Below are 17,020 nucleotides of genomic sequence, written 5' to 3'. Positions count from 1 at the left end.
ACACCAAACTAGCCAAAAACTGATTAGTAACCCTTACTAGGTTCTTAATGTGCCAATTAAGTTAAAAAGTATTAACTACTACTCAAAAGTGTTTAAAATAGTTAATTTCAAGCTATAAAAGAGCACTTTTTGAGTAGTAATCACCTATAAAGCACTTAATTGCTAAAACATGAGTAGGACTGCTTGACTACTATTACAATTATGATCAGGTGTTTAACAACTAGGACAACTAGGTAACGGATTGTGATGAGGACAGGGACCCTGTAACAAACCCATACTTCAATTGAAAAGTTGAACAAATGCTAACAAAGATTCCCAGTTAAATCTAAATAAATACAATTCCCTAGAAAGCTGAAAAAGGTTCCCTAAAGAAGCTGAATAAGACTCCGTCCAACTTACAAAAGTTGAACAAGATTTCCTCCAAAAAGTTGAATAAGATTTGTGTAAAGGTTATACAATATTCAATGAAAAAGCTGAATAAGATTCCTTGCAAAAGCTAAACAAGATTAGTTGCAAAGCCTGGACAAGGATCCCTACAAAAGCTGAAGGACTTTTTACGGTTAATAAATTAATTTAACTTATTAAGATTTTAAGTAATAATTAGTAAGATGTTAAGTAATTGTTAGGAGATTTAAGTTCTAGTCAGGTCTCCCCCTTATATATATATATATATATATATATATATATGAGTTTTAGAAACCTAAGAAGGTTGAACAACCTCTCCAAATAAATAAAAAGAATCATTATAAGTGTTATGATCATGTTTTCTTTAGTTTATACTCCTTTTCAGTTTCTAATCCAATTTTCAATACAAAAGGTAGCTTCAGCAATTTGAGTTTCATACCCCCGGTCGATTTGATTAAATTCTTCAAATAAATCTACATGAAAAGAGGTCTTATTTTGCTAGCTAGTGAAAAGCAAGAGCCATCACGAGTTAAACTTGTTGACTCCTATGGATGCAAGTGAGAAGCAAATGCTACTAACTATTCTAAATAGCTTCTTTATATTGCTTTCTGGTGTCAATGAGCTTTTAATTAATATTGTCATCGATAATAATGTTATGAGGTACCATACTATTATCTACATAAATGAGTTTAATTCTTTTCCTTATGGAAAAAAATGATTGTTTTGCATGGATGTTTTTGGTTTACACTCTAGAGAAATATCCTTACACAAAATAGTCATGTACACTCCAACAATGATGTACTTCGGAATAGGCTCCTACTAAAGTGTTAGAAAATTTGCTCTTGTATAAAAAACATGTTCAGAAGCACATTCTTTATTTTTTTTTTTCTTATAAGAATAACTCTTTTGCATTTTGCAAAAAGATTATCATGGACCAACAAAAGTTAGAGGTTGATTTCAAGGCATATGAACTATGAGATTGCTATTGAATGTTTACATAGATGTTCTAGGTTTGGACTAGAGAGATAACCTCTTTGAGATAGCTATATACACTCTAATAAGGGGTCTCACAATGTGATGGTACATTTAGAATATTGGAGTGTCTTGGCTCTTGATAAAGTATTGGAAGACTAGCTATTGTAGTTTTGAGGGTAGCTTACCAAGGTAGTCTCTTTGGTCCTATAATGAGATATTACCAAATCTTGAAATTCAAAACATCACATTTACACGTATACATATGGTTGACCACCCTAAAATTTATTTCATTAAAATGAATGCAATACTAGAATCTCTTCTAATTTCACATTCCTTGAGCTAGCCTGGAAAATTCAAGGCAGATATATTATGGGATTCCAATTGAATGAGCTAAAGATGAAATGATCACATGTATGTTCTTATATTTCCTTGTTCTATATATAAGAATAATCCTCTCAATTTTTGTAAAAGAAAATTAATTATCATGGAAACATGCAAGCTTGGAGGTTGATTTCCATGGGAATACTTTGCTACAAGACCCTTGAATATATATGCTAGCTAGTTTAGTCAAAACAATGATCAAATAAAAGTAATATTAAACTAAGTAATGATCTAAATTTACACCATAAAATGCAGTTTAAGCATTGAAAGAAAAGTTACTAAATTAAATTGAAAGAAATTGGAAATTATTCACAAGATAGATTTTAGCTCCTCAATATGTTAGGGAAAATTGATTTTAGGACATTTTCTCTCCTAAAATATGATTTCTAAATTGTTGACTATGATTTCGTCAATGATTAGGTAATTTTTAATTATTCCATTGCTTCTTAAGAACTTTTTGTGCCAACTTGTACGAAGCAAGAGAAAGTTCAAAACTTTGTTCTTTTTATTTCTAATTTGTGGGAAATGAAAGTAGATTTTCATTAATTTGGAATGCGTTTTACATTAGTTAACTCTTTAAAAATTAACCAGCCAGATTGATTCCCAAAACAAGTCACCTTGGTAAATTTAGAATGTGGGTTTATAGCTGATATTTGCTTTAGTATCTCCAACAAGAATTGTTTTCAATTGGATTACTCAATACCTTAATCAAGTGAACTTCATATATATAGCATGTTAGTAGGATTAATATATCTAAAAGGCCAACTAGTAGTTGAAGTTACATACTTCTATAATCCACTCTTTTACAATTCACTTGATGTAGACTTGGTAACATTAAAGTAAGATACACATAAGCCTTATGGACAAAGAAAGTAATGACGTTTTTAGGTTTCTTTAATAAAAGAACTTCAATTTTTCTCCGACTTTATAGGTAAAATTTGAGAAATAGCATCATTCAAAGGGATTGCATATTCTTCACTTTGTCCTACCTTCCAAACCTTATATTTTGAAGCACATGCATTAATTTCGCTCCAATATCTTAGCAACGACAATAAAAACAGCCTAGGTCTCTCACCAAGAGGACCCAGACAATGGCCATGCTTCACTTTCAAGCTTAGATGAACTTTGTTTCTTACTTGCAACCGTAAGTCTCTTTTTATTACAATCATCATCCCTCATCTTAGGTTGGTAATGACGAATCTCAAAAGATTGTTTCTTTTTTTTTTTCAACAATTACAAATAAATAAAAAAAATGTTTGATTAAACTTGTACTTGAATCTATGAACTAGAAAAATGATCAAAATCAAATTATAATAAAATATAAGAAAATTTCATGGGAGTGTGAGTCTAAGATTGATAAAGCTACTTCCAAAATTATAAACTAGATTACAAACTAAGAAAAAGTCTAAACTAAATAAAGCAAAAACAAGCAAAACACTACCAATAATAGAGCACTCAAATTCTACCTTTTAGCATTTCAATAACTCTTTATGTAGGAGAGTATATGCTAGAACTCAAACCTCTTAATAATTACATAGCATTTTTATAAGTCACAATTTTAATTTTGCAAAATAGCTTTCATAGAATCAATTTTATTTTTGTAGGATCTTGTTCAAGTTTTACAGAGAATCTTGTTAAGCTTTTTCAAAAAATCTTGTTCAAGTTTTGCAAGGAATCTTATTAAGCTTTTTAAGATAATCTTGTTTAGCTTTTGCAGGAAATCAAAGCACAGAATCCTATTCAACTTTTGTAAGGAATCTTTTAGCTTTCGTGAGAAATTTTATTCAGCTTTTCATTAGAGTATGAGTTTGTTAGGTGGTCCCCTTCAAAATCTTCTTAGCTATTCTACTCATCAAAATCCTCATTGTCTTAATAAAAATGGATGCATCATGTCTATAATTGAATAAACACTTTATGAATATCATAGTCATAAAATGTTGTTTACTAGCAAAATTCCTTTTATTTGTCTTCTTCAGACTAGATTTTTATGAGCTTCCTTTTGATATTTTGGCAATGGGGCTATATGTACTGACTAGAAATAAGTTTTCAATGTGTAAGGAGAAATGCCTTTCCATGGGGAAAATAACTATTCTAAATAGTTTCTTTGTATTGCTTTCTAGTGTTAATGAGTTTAATTAAGATTGTTCTTAGCAAAAATATTCTGAGGTACCATACTATGATCTACACAAATGGGTTTAATTTTTTTCCTTATAGAAAATTAAGATTGTTTTGTTTTGCATAGATTTTTTTCTTTGGACTCGAGAGAAATATCCTAATAGAAAATGACCATGTACACTTCAAAATTTCTATACTGTGATGGTACTTCAGAATAGGCTCCTACTAAAGGGTTAGAAAATTTGCTCTTGTAAGGATGACATGTTCTTTTTTTTTTTTTTTTTTAATAAGAATCATACTTTTGCATTTTGCAAAAAGATTATCATTGACCAAAAAAAGTTAGAGGTTGATTTCAAGGCATATGTATTATGAGATTGTTGTTGAATGAGCTAAAGATGAAATGATCACATATACATTCTTACATTTCTTTTATATATATATATATATATAAGAATAATCGTCTTCATTTTAGAAAAAGGTTCATTATCATGGAAACAAGCAAGGTTGAAGGTTGATTTCCTTGGGAATACTTTGCTACAAGATCCTTGAATATGAACACTAGCTAGTTTAGTCAAATCAATCATCAAATAAAAGCCATGTTAAACTAAGAAATGATCCAAATTCATGGAAGGCACACCATAAAATGTAGTTTAAGCATTGAAAGAAAAGTCACTAAATTAAATATTGAAAGAAATTAGAAATTATTCATGAGATAGATTGTAAAAATTCAGAAATCTATTCTTCTCAATTTGTTAGAGAAAATAATTTTAGGATATTTGCTCTCCTAAAACATGAATTCTCAGCTGTTGAATATGATTTCTTCAACCACTATGTAATTTTTAACTATTCTAGTGCTTCTAAAGAACTTTTGTGCAAACTTATATGAATGAAGAGCATGTTAGTAGGATTAATATATCTGTAAGGCCAACCAATAATTAATTTAAATAGTCCCATAATCCATTCTCTTTTCAAATAATTCACTTGATGCAAACTCGATAACACTAAAGCAAGATATAGATAAGCCTTATGGAAAGAAATTAAGGACATTTTTAGGTTTCCTTAATAAAAGAACTTCAATTTTTCTCCGACTTTATAGGTAAAATTTGGGAAATAGCATCATTCAAAGGGATTGCATGTTCTTCACTTTGTCCTACCTTCCAAACCTTATATTTTGAAGCACCTGCATTAATTTCACTCCAACGCCTTAACAATGGCAATGAAAACGGCCCAGGTCTCTCACTAAGAGGACCTAAACAATGCCACGCTTCACATTCAATCTTAGAGGACCTTTTTTCCTTACTTGCAACCCTCTGCTCATCATAACCATCATCTCCCATCTTATATTCATTATGGTGAATCCCCAAAGATTGTTTCTTTTCTTCAGCAACTACAAATAAATAAAAAGATGTTTGATTAAACTTCTACTTAAATCTATGAACTAGAAAAATAATCAAATTAGAAAATAACATAAGAGAATTTCAAATTTTAAGAGTCTATAAATAAAGAATAATTTAAAAAAAAATGATCCTAAATGCATGTCATATGGTCCTATCTCTAAGAGAAAAAGACTTCATGTTGTCCTAAAACAAGAAGTTTTGGCATATATAAATACACATACACAAATGTATATACATATGTACATATGCATGTTCATATTAAATGAAAGGAGATTAAAGATATTTAGAACTACATAAATTTCTATAAGATGACTTCCTATATCAACCATGCATATTTTCAAGAGTATACTTTTGCACTTTCTCCAAATTATGATTTAGTTGGAAATGTACATTTTGATTGCAAATCTAATTTATTAATTATAAATCATTTAATTATCAAAGGTATCAATAGAATCATTTGATTTTTTTTATGATTTTAACCAAAATCAATTTTTTGGACACTCATAAAGTAGAAAGAAATTTCATTACCTTCAAAATTGTCCTTTGAATGTTCATTGGGCCCATGAATAAGATCCCTCAAGAAGATTGCTTGATCTTTGCATTCTCCTACCTTCCAAACCCTATATTTTAAAGCATAAGGGTTAACATCGCTCCAGATTTTAAGCATAGGCAATGAAAAAGGCCCTGCACTTTCACCAAGAGGACCCTCACAATGCCATGCTTCACATCTAAGCCCAATCATTATCGTTTCTTTCTTGCTTTCATCCTTGCAATCCTGTTTGTTATCATTTTTACTCGAGTCAATATATTGATCTCCTAATGACTCCTTTTTAGGAGAAAAGTAAGGCTTCATTTCACATAGATTTATTTAAAGACTTACATCAAATCGATCCATGGGAGTACGAGTCTAAGATTGTTAAAGTCGCTTCCAAGATTATAAACTAGATTGCAAACAAAAAGAAAAGAAAAAACATAAACTAATTAAACAAAAAATATGTAAAACAATTTCAATAATAGAGTACTCAAATTCTACCTTCTTAGCTTTCAATAACTCCTATAAAGGAGTTCGAGCTAAAACTCAAACCTCTTAATAATTACTTAACATCTTTATAAGCCACAATTTTAATTTTGCAAAGGAATTCTTCAACTTTTATAGGATCAACTTTTTATAAGAATCTTGTTTAGGTTTATAAGGAATCTTCGTAAGCTTTTTCAGAAAATCTTTTTTAGGTATTGCAGGGAATCTTATTAAGCTTTTTCAGAAAATCTTTTTTTAGGTATTGCAAGAAATCTTATTAAGCTTTTTCAGGGAATCTTGTTCAGCTTTTGCAAGGAATCTTGTTCAGCTTTTGCAGGGAATATTATTCAGATTTTGTAGGGAATCTTATTCTGCTTTCACAAAGAATCCTATTCAACTTTGATAAGGAATCGTTCAGATTTTACAAGGAATTTTCATCCTTTTTTAAGAAATCTTGTTTCGTTTTTCATTAGAGTATGGGTTTGTTAGGTGATCCCCTTCAAAATCTTACTAGTCACCCCAATCATCAAAATCCTCATTGTCTTGATAGCAACAGAGGCATAATGTCTATAATTGAATAAAGGCTTTATGAATATCATAGTCCTAAAATGTGGTTAACTAGCAAAATTCATTTTATTTGTTTTTTAAAGACTATATTTTTATGAGTTTGTTTTTTATACTTTGGCAATGGGGTTATATGTATTGACTGGAAATAAATTTTCAATGGGTAAGAAACATGCTTTTTCTTCTCTATGACCTCTCAATGAATCACCTAGCCCATAATAAGCCACAATTGCCCTTCCATGGGGAAAATAACTATTTTAAATAGCTTCTTTATATTGTTTTCTAGTGTCAATGAGTTTAATTAATTAAGATTGTTATTGGTAAGAATATTATGAAGTATCATACTATGATCTACATAAATGGGTTTAATTCTTTTCCTTGTGAAAATAAGGAGTGTTTCACATGGATGTTCTTGGTTGGGACTTGAGAGAAATATATTTACACAAAATAGCCATGTACACTCCAAAACAAGTTTTCCTATACTGTGATGGTACTTTGGAATACACTCGTATTGAAATGTTATAAAATTTTCTCTTGTTCGGATGCACATTCTTATATTTCTTTTCTCTTATAAGAATAATCCTTTTGCATTTTGCAAAAAGATTATCACAGACCAACCAAAGTTAGAGGTTGATTTCATTGGGAATTAATACTTGTTTGCTACAAGATCATTATATATGAACAAAAGTTTACCCATAGCAATCATCATATAAAATTCATATTAAATATAGAAATGGTACAAATTTATTGAAGGTCAACCATAAAATTGAGAAGTTTAAGCATGGAAAAACAAACCACTAAGCTATCATTTGCATATACTTTCCACTTTCTCTTTGTTTTTAAAAAAAAATCAGAAGTAATAATAACTTCTACATAAAACATAATATTTCTTATGCTAAAGTACAAACTTATGTCATTCTCTTCAAAATTACTTTAAAAATCTTGAAATTTGGACTAGTAAAAAAAAAAATCTAAACTAAAGTACTTAAACTACTTTTACAACAATCTTTAAAAATAATTATCTATTTAACATTTGTCTCAAACATTCTTGTATTTTATATAAAAGTCACTATTATTTTCTATCTTTAAATAAATAAATAAAATGTATCAAGGCAACATCTAAATTATAAGGAAAAAAAAAGTTAGAAATTATCCACGAGATAAATGGTAAAAAAATTGGTAAAAAAAAAAAATCATAAAAATGTCTTTTCACAATTTATAAGGGAAAACATGTTCTCTAGATGAATCAACACTTTCTCACCTAAAACATAAATTTTAAATTAAGGACTACATTTTTCCAATGGCGCCTAGGTCATTTTTTTCTCGGTGCAATGCTTCTAAAGAACCTTTCATGTCAACTTACATGAAGGGAGATAAGTTGGAAGCTTCACAAATCTTCCATGTTTTTCATTTCTAATTTACAAGAAGTACAGAAGATTCTCAAAAATTTAATTTTAATGTATTTTACATTTATTAACTCCATAAAAACCTAATATATACTATCTTTACATCAAAACTTAACCATTCTTATTGATTTGAGAAACAAGTCTTCCTAGTAAATCTCATCAACCCAAACAAAAAGTACTCCTTTGATGTGGATTTAAGCAATTTCCTAAATAAAAACACCATTAACGTGGATTTATTTGAAAAACTACATTTGATCAACTCAAAAAAGAATTTTGTATTTGGATTTAATTTTCAAGTTAGTTATTAGAAGAGTTACATTTAATAGACTAAAACAAGAACTCCTTAACATGCATTTATTTAAAGAGTTACATCTTATTAACCCACAAGACAATGTGTCTCAAGCTCATTCATTATCATTTTCCCTCAAACAATAACTCCTTTGATGTGGATTTCTTTGAAGAGTTACATCTCATCAATTCATAATACACTATCATTGTCTTTCAACTTAATAATATGAGCTCCTAATACCTAGATACAAGTAAAACAAGAACTCCTTTAATGTAGATTTATTTATAGAATTTATATTTGATCAACCCAAATAAGAACTCCTCTTATATGGATTTATTTAAAGAATTGCATATGACTAACCCAAAGAACTATGAGTCTTAAGTTTATTCATCATTATTATCTCTTAAACAAGAACTCCATTGATGTTGATTTACTTAAAGACTTACATTTGATCACCCATAGGACATTATTATTGCCTCTTAACAAAATAACATTAGTTCTTGATGACTAGGTGCAAAGAAAAACAAGAGCTCATTTGATATGGATTCATTTTGACAAGTTACATCTAATCGACCCATAAGACTACAAAGTCTCAGCTTGCTAAAGCTCTAGATCTAGACACTTCAAAATATTGATCCTTTTCATTAGCAACTATAAACAAACAAACAAAATATTCCATTAAAATACTATTAATCATCATGATGTAAAAAAAAAAAAAAAAAAGGAGGTACCAAAATTAAATAAAAAAATAAGAGTATCTCAAAATTTGAGAGTCTATAACAAGAGACAAAAAAAAAATGAAAATATATTGTTCACCAACATGTGAGTGTCAAATGGATTTTGGACATATAAGTAAAATATGCACTCAACGCTCTCTCTCTCTCTCTCTCACACACACACACACACACACACACACACACACACATATATATATATATATATATATATATATATATAAAGACTTATAGCATCCACTTATTTCTCAAGACTCTATTTAAGCACTTTCTTTAGATAATTATCAAGATTTTTTTCTCTTTTTTCATTTTTTTTTTTTAAAAGGCATATTAATTCTCATTTATTGATTTAACATTTAATTACTTAAATATATCAACATAATTATTTAATTTCCTCATTTCCAAACAAAATCAATTTTTTAGATGCTCAAAGGTAACAGGAAGTTTCATTACCTTTAAAAATTATTGTTTGCACACTCATCATGCCCATGAATAGTAATGTTGAAGAGGATTGTTTATTCTTTAGGTTGTCCTATCTTCCAAACCTTATATTTTAAAGTAGAAAAATCATGTCACTCTAATGTTTCAATATAGACAATGAAGAAAAAGCCACTAGTCTTTCCTTAAAAAAAACCTATAGACAATGTCATGTTTCACATTCAAGCTTAGTATGCATTTGCTTCTTATTTGCATCCTCAGGAGCCTTTTCATTATCATTGTAGCTCAAGTCAATAAATTCAACTCATGATGTCTCTTTCTTTTCACGATTGAAATAAAACCTTCTTTCATGTGGATTCATTTTAAGAATTTCACTAGATCAATTCATGGACACATAAGAATCAAATTGCTAAAGTTGCTTTCAGATTTTAAATTGGATTACAAAATAAAAATGAGCTTACACTAAAGAAAACATGGCATAATACTTCTAGTATAAGAGAGGGTTTCTACCTCCTTGGGCTTTAAGAACTCCTTATATATATATATATATATGGGAGTTCTAACTAGAACTCAAACTTCTTAAACACTACTTGACATCTTTATAACATAAAATTTTACTTTTGCAAGAGAATCATTCTACTTTTGTAGGAAATTATCACGCTTTTTTTCAAGAACTACGTTCAAGTTTTGAAGGAAATTAATCTTATTATGCTTTTTCAAATAACCTTCTTCAACTTTTACAGGGAATCATATTTAGCTTTTGCAAGGAACCTTATTTAGTTTTTGCAATGAATCTTTCAGTTTTTGTATGTAAAATTTTTTAGCTTTTCATTAGATTATGGGTTTGTTAGGTGGTCCCCTTCACAATCTTACTAGTCATCCCAATTAAGAAAATCCTTTTTGTCTTATTCAACTTTTACAGGGAATCTTATTCAAGTTTTGCAAGGAAGCTTATTTAGATTTTGTAAGGAATCTTTTCACTTTTGCATAAAATCATTTAGCTTTTGCAAGAAATTTTTGTTCATCTTTAGAAAGGAATCTATCAACTCTTGTATGAAATCTTGTTTAGCTTTTTAATAGAGCATTGGTTTGTTAGGTGGTTTCCTTCACAATCTTCCTTGTCATCTCCATTAGCAAAATCCTCATTGTCTTAATAATGATGGGTGTATTATGTCTATGATTGAATAAAGTGCTCTATGGATGTCATTAAACTCAAATGTGGTTAACAAAAATTCATTTTATTTGTCTATTAAAGACTACAAATTTTCATGAGCTTCTTTTTATAGTTTGGCAATGGTTATATGTGCTACCTTGAAATACATTTTCAATGGATAAGGAGCAATGCCTTTTTCTTCTTTATGACTATAATCCAAATAAATTTATGGTTTTACAAAAAAATTAATTAAGCACTCTCAAATAATCTTGTTCAACTTTTGTTGGGAATCTTATTAAGCTCTTATAAAATATATTATTCAGCTTTTGAAATGAATCTTTCAACTTTTGCAAGGAATCTTTCACCTTCTAAAGAGGTTTTGTTAAGCTTTTGCAAGGAATCTATAGGTTTTTCTATGAAATCTTGTAGCTTTTCATTAGAGTATGGGTTTGTTAGGTGGTCCTCTTCAAAATCTTCATTATCTTATGTAGCTTTTATAGGGAATCTTATTCAACTTTTGCAAGGAATCTTATTTAGATTTTGTAAGGAATCTTTCAACTTTTGTATGAAATCTTTCAGCTTTTGTTACAAATTTTCTTTAACTTTTGGAAGGAATCTTTTAGCTCCTCTATGGAATCATGTTTAGATTTTCAATAGAGTATGTGTTTTTTAGGTGATCAACTTCACAATCTTTCTAGTCATCCCAAATGAGATATCAATGAGATAACTCCTAGCATTTGCATTATTGTCTCCAGTGGAGAAAATAGGTACAAATCATAATTTGTTGATTCAAAACTTGTCATAAACAAAAATACATTGCATTTGATATCAATGAGATAACTCTTATCATTTGCATCATTGTCTCCAGTGGAGAAAATAGGTACGAATCATAATTTGTTGATTCAAAACTTGTCCTAAACAAAAATACATTACATTCTTTTATAGTGAATATTGTTTCTTAGAAAATCTATCACTATACCAAGATTGAACAAAATACAAAATTGAACCCCAAATACTATTTAATGAAGAAACACCATTATCATTGCGTTGAAAGAATAGAAACACCACCACAAAACCTCATAAACTCAATTTATAACCAAGGCAAGATTCCAATTACCATCTCTAGTAAATTCATCTCAACAAAACTCAAAACCAACACCAAATTTCTTAGTTGATATATTCCAAATTCAACAAGAAGAGAATAAAAATTAAGAAATAGGAAACTACATACCCCTTGAATCCTCTTTCTTATTATAGAACACTTAGGACCACTTTCCCCTTTCTTGGTGCTTTGAGACCCTGGTCTCCCCACCTAAATTCCAACATTAAACAAAAAGCACATAGACTAAGTCATGGATCAAATATCAAAATCTCAAAAAACACATACCTGTAGAAGGATATGAATCAATACTTTCCCAAACACTTTATGTTGATCTAAAAATGCAAACCTGAGAACAACTTTAGAGCTCAAGATGAAAAGGAGCAAACAAATTTGAGGTATACAATCTACTCAAATAGTTGAAACCCTAAAATGCTCAATTGGCAAAAACCAATTTAGGGTTTGTTCGAGGGGGATAACCTAGAAAGCCTCCAAATCTTCTCACAAATGCCCTAAAAAAACAAATGACGATGAAAAAAACCTTGAAAATCATAGAATAAAGAAAAAAAACAGTGAATGAATAAAAGAAAAAAATGAATTGAAGACTTTTCATATTTTTCTTTAAAACTATTGAAAGATTAGTGAGGGAAAAAAAAAAAAAAACAAAGGTCTAAAAGGATTGAAGATTCGCACCAACAACAATGGAAGAAAATTTGGTTCTCAGTACGAGGTGAGTGGGAGAAGCATTACCTACTTATATATTGGATCTATGGCAGGGGTCCATTTGTTAGCTGCCCAAAGAAGATACGCCTATTGCCTATTGTGCCATATATAGCAACAACTCATTACTTGCTATAGCTATAAGTATTCCTATAGTACCCCTCAATCAATCCCCGTAGCTACAAAACGGGTGCGAACCTCCTTCCACCCACGGCTCAAGTAGATGTGAGGCTATATATACTCTATGGTTGTGGATTTTTCTGACACCTATTAAAATTATGTCTCCATATCTCATTTTTCATTTTTCTTGTAGTGAAAATAAGAACTTGTTTGATGTGGATTTACATTGATTAGTTGCATCTGATCAACCCACAAGACTATGGAGTCTGAGCTTGCTGAAGCAAATTCCTAGATCTATACACTTCAAAAAATATAGTTTATAATGCTTTTTTTTGTTTCTAAATGTAACCAAAATCAAATCTTTGGACACTCAACAAGTAGTAAAAAACTTTCATTGTCTTCCCAATTATCATTGAGGGTTTTAGAAATATATAACAATGTGTACTTAAAATAGAACATTAAAACATATAAATTAATATATAACAATACATTGTTTCATTTGAGAAATTATTAAAGGTCCATTTGGCCAAAAAAAATGTCATATATAACATACCTCCAAACTCTAGAATTTAATTATGAAAATGTTGTCAATGATTACTAAGAGACCCACTTGAGAAAATGGCAAACAACAGCTTCAAAACCTTATTCACATATGAAGAAAAAAAAACTCAATTATTGTAACTATTGTGAAAACTATGAGAGGAAAATAAGAAACGAAAATCATTGAATATACAAAATATTTAAATACTACATCTATACTTCCACTATTGTTCAAGAAAATCATATTGTTTTGGAAATGATTTTTATTAAGCATTTTAAGAACATCCTTGGACTACTAACTTTTTAAAATTCAAAAGCATTTTTTTTATATGTTTAATAAGAAGTTTTGTACCTATCTAGCTAACTTTGTTAAAATAATTTATGCCTTAAAAAAGAGTTAATTAATATATAAGATAGAAAAATATTGCTTTTCCTAGCAATTTGATTTATGCAATAACTTTTTTTCATAGTTAATAAAATTTTTATAATACTAATTTGGTTTTTAAAAATAATAGTTTTGGTTTTGATTTTAACTTTTGAGTAGAGTCAAAAATAGAAATTTGTCCCAAACGCCTTGAAATTTTTTTTTCCTTGAGTAAATATATAAACTAATCTAAAATTTGCTATTTTTCTTTCTAATCCCTAAATTTACAAATTACTTTTTAAACTATTTTTAAAATTTTGGTTAATATAGAAATTTTTTATCCTTTTTAGAAAAAAATTTATAAATAAATTGAAAATATAAGGTTACCTAAATAGTTGCAATTTGCCCTTTCAAATAATCCTTAAAATAATTGAATAATTAAATTACATTTAATTTTTTATTTTCTCTATTAGTGATTTTAATAGTGTAATAGAAAATTTCATTTTAATAGTGTAATAATCTATAATTAACAAAGGAAAAATAATAGAAAATATAATGTAATATAAAATTTTAATGCATCTATACTAATGGAAAGTGCAATATATCTACAATTTTAATATAAAATAGAAAATATAATATTTCTGGTAAAAAAAAGGAAGATTTATTATATTGTAATATTATTGGTAAATTATATTGGTTTAAATTATTTTATTTACATTCATGTTTTCACTTTTTAGAAAAAAAATTTCACTTTCCTTAAAAAAATTTGAAAAAATCAAGTTGGCGTTTTCACTTTTTCATGTTTTGAACTCAATTTTCTAGAAAATGGAAATACAAAATAAGTATCCAAATAGAACATGTTCAACAAATGGGGCCTAAAATTCAATTTTATGAGCAAATAAAAACCATTTTTATGAATTAAAAAAAAAAATCAAGATCTCCAATGAAATAATAAATAATTTTTTCAAAATAATAAAACCAAATAAGCAGGTAGCATGGCAAGGTCGCCAATACCACAAAAAGAACAAACATGGAAAATCCCGGTCCTATAAAAATGTTTATAAAATTTTTTGAAAATTCTAATGTTGTAATCTTCTATAAAATTTTCCACTTTGCTATGCCCTCATCTCCTTCCACTCAAGTTATGTTTGATTTTGGAAAAAATTGAGGGAAAATAGTAGAGAAAGAAAATAGAGAGAAAAAGTATAAGGAAATAAAAAAAAATAAAAATATATATATTTAAATTACTCAATAAATTATTTTTATATAGCAATCAAAATTAATTTTAATTATTTAACTCCTGTATATAAAGATTAAATAATTTTAAAAGACAAAGTTTTAACTAAATTTAATTATATTTGTTAAAAAAAATCATTTTGTTTAATACTTTTTTCTTTTCTTAATACTTTTTGATAATCAAACATAACCTTAACATTTGCTCAAAAAAAATTGGGGTCCCACTAATTTTAGGGGCTTAGAATTTTCTTGCTGATTAAATCTATCTTGCCTAGAAACTCCAACTTAACAAGTCTGTCAATATTTTCACCATGAAAAACCAAACCCACCTCATGATTCCCACCTAATTGCTTGACAGTATATATAGTCTTCATCTACATACAATCCTTGCAATCTCTTTGTTGGGTGTCTAATTATAGCACTTCTTGACTCTTCCATGTGAAAAGAAAGCATCCTTTCAAAGCTAAAAAAGGAAAAACATTTAATTTTGTGGGGCAAGCAAAATGGTTTAAGTCCAAGTCAAGGTCAATACAAAATTTTATTCAATGGCCAAATAAAAGAGACAGTAGGACGAGGCATCCTTGCAAGTTTTGATATGTTGAATTCTAAGAAAGCCTTTTTCAATTTTGCTCAGAACCAAACAGAAAAACAAGCAGCTAGATCCTACGGCTAAAAATATGTTGCTTATCTCTTCCCTTGTAATTCTATCAACAATAACCTGCCATGGAATCCATGCAATTGATGGACTCAAGACAAATATGCTTATAAAAATAGCCATGTACACTCCAAAACTTCTATACTGTGATGGTACTTCGGAATAGGCTCCCACTAAAGGGTTAAAAAATTGCTCTTGTAAGAATGACATGTTCTTTTTCTTTTTTTTTTCTTATAAGAATAATCCTTTTGGATCTTGAAAAAAAAATTATCATGGACCAACAAGGACTTGGAAGCATCATGTTGGTGGTCGATATATTTTCAAAGTATGCCACTTTCATGGTGGCATTTGCCAACTGCACTGCGGATGAGGTCGCACGCTTGTTTATGAAGAACGTGGTTAAGTACTAGGGGCTGCCCCCACATCCTGACTCTTGAAAATTCAAAAGCATTTTTTTTTTAAGTTTAATAAGAAGTTTTGTACCTGTCTAGCTAACTTTGTTAAAATAATCTATTGCTTAAAGAAAAAGTTAATTAATATATAAGATAGAAAAATATTACTTCTCATGTAAATTTGATTTACACAATAACATTTTTTTTTCATATTTAATGAAATTTTTATAATACTAATCTTGTTTTTAAAAATAATAGTTTTGGTTTCAATTTTAACTTCTCAGTAGAGTCAAAATAGAAATTTGTCCCAAACACCTTGAATTTTTTTTTTCCTTGAGTAAATATATTAACTAATCTAAAATTTGCAATTTGTCTTTATAATACCTAAAATTACAAATTACTTTTTAATATACTTTTAGAATTTTGGTTAAAATAGGAATTTTTATTCTTTTTAGAAAATATTATAAATAGATTGAAAAAATAAAGTTACCAAAATAGTAGCAATTTTCCCTTTCTAATCTTCAAAATCATAAAATATACCAAAAATCCTTTTCCCTTTCTCATGTATTTAATGCATCTATACTAAAGGAAAGTGTAATATATCTACAATTTTAATATAAAATAGAAAATATAATATTTTTGGTAAAAAAGAGGAAGATTTATAATATTGTAATATTATTGGTAAATATTTATATTGGTTTAAACTATTTTATTTACATTTATGTTTTCACTTTTTGGAAAACTGTTCACTTTCCTTAAAAAAAATTTTGAAAAAAATCAAATTGGTGTTTTCACTTTTTCATGTTTTGAACTCAATTTTCTGGAAAATGAAAATAAAAAATAAGTATCCAAATATATTCTCTAACTTATTTTCTAATTTTATTTTAAAATAAAATAAATAAAACATGTTAAACAAATGGGGCCTAAAATTCCCATTTTAACAAGCATTAAAATGGAAAACTCATATTTATTAGTAAATGTAAATGCACTTATATTATAAATTCATAAGGCAATAGTTA

The 17,020-nt window shown here is 28.3% G+C and overlaps 1 protein-coding gene across 2 annotated transcripts; it reads right to left on the bottom strand.

The window, feature by feature from the left end:
- Window positions 1-4,935: 4,935 nt before the first annotated feature.
- Window positions 4,936-12,792, bottom strand: LOC117927388. Of its 2 annotated transcripts, none has more exons than XM_034846896.1 (5): window positions 12,729-12,792; window positions 12,107-12,187; window positions 6,154-6,214; window positions 5,802-6,048; window positions 4,936-5,263 (listed from the first exon to the last, which is right to left on the bottom strand). In XM_034846896.1, exons 3-5 carry the CDS (start codon window positions 6,166-6,168, stop codon window positions 4,950-4,952), a joined length of 576 nt encoding a protein of 191 aa, XP_034702787.1. In that variant the 5' UTR covers window positions 6,169-6,214; window positions 12,107-12,187; window positions 12,729-12,792; the 3' UTR covers window positions 4,936-4,949. The 2 variants fall into 2 exon arrangements, with proteins under 2 accessions (XP_034702787.1, XP_034702786.1); XM_034846895.1 differs by lacking the exon at window positions 12,729-12,792 and adding an exon at window positions 12,324-12,468.
- Between the last annotated feature and the right edge of the window lie 4,228 nt (window positions 12,793-17,020).

This window comes from Vitis riparia, chromosome 12, assembly GCF_004353265.1.
Source record: "Vitis riparia cultivar Riparia Gloire de Montpellier isolate 1030 chromosome 12, EGFV_Vit.rip_1.0, whole genome shotgun sequence".
Lineage (NCBI taxonomy): Eukaryota > Viridiplantae > Streptophyta > Magnoliopsida > Vitales > Vitaceae > Vitis > Vitis riparia.
This window is presented reverse-complemented; position numbering and strand designations above follow the sequence as displayed.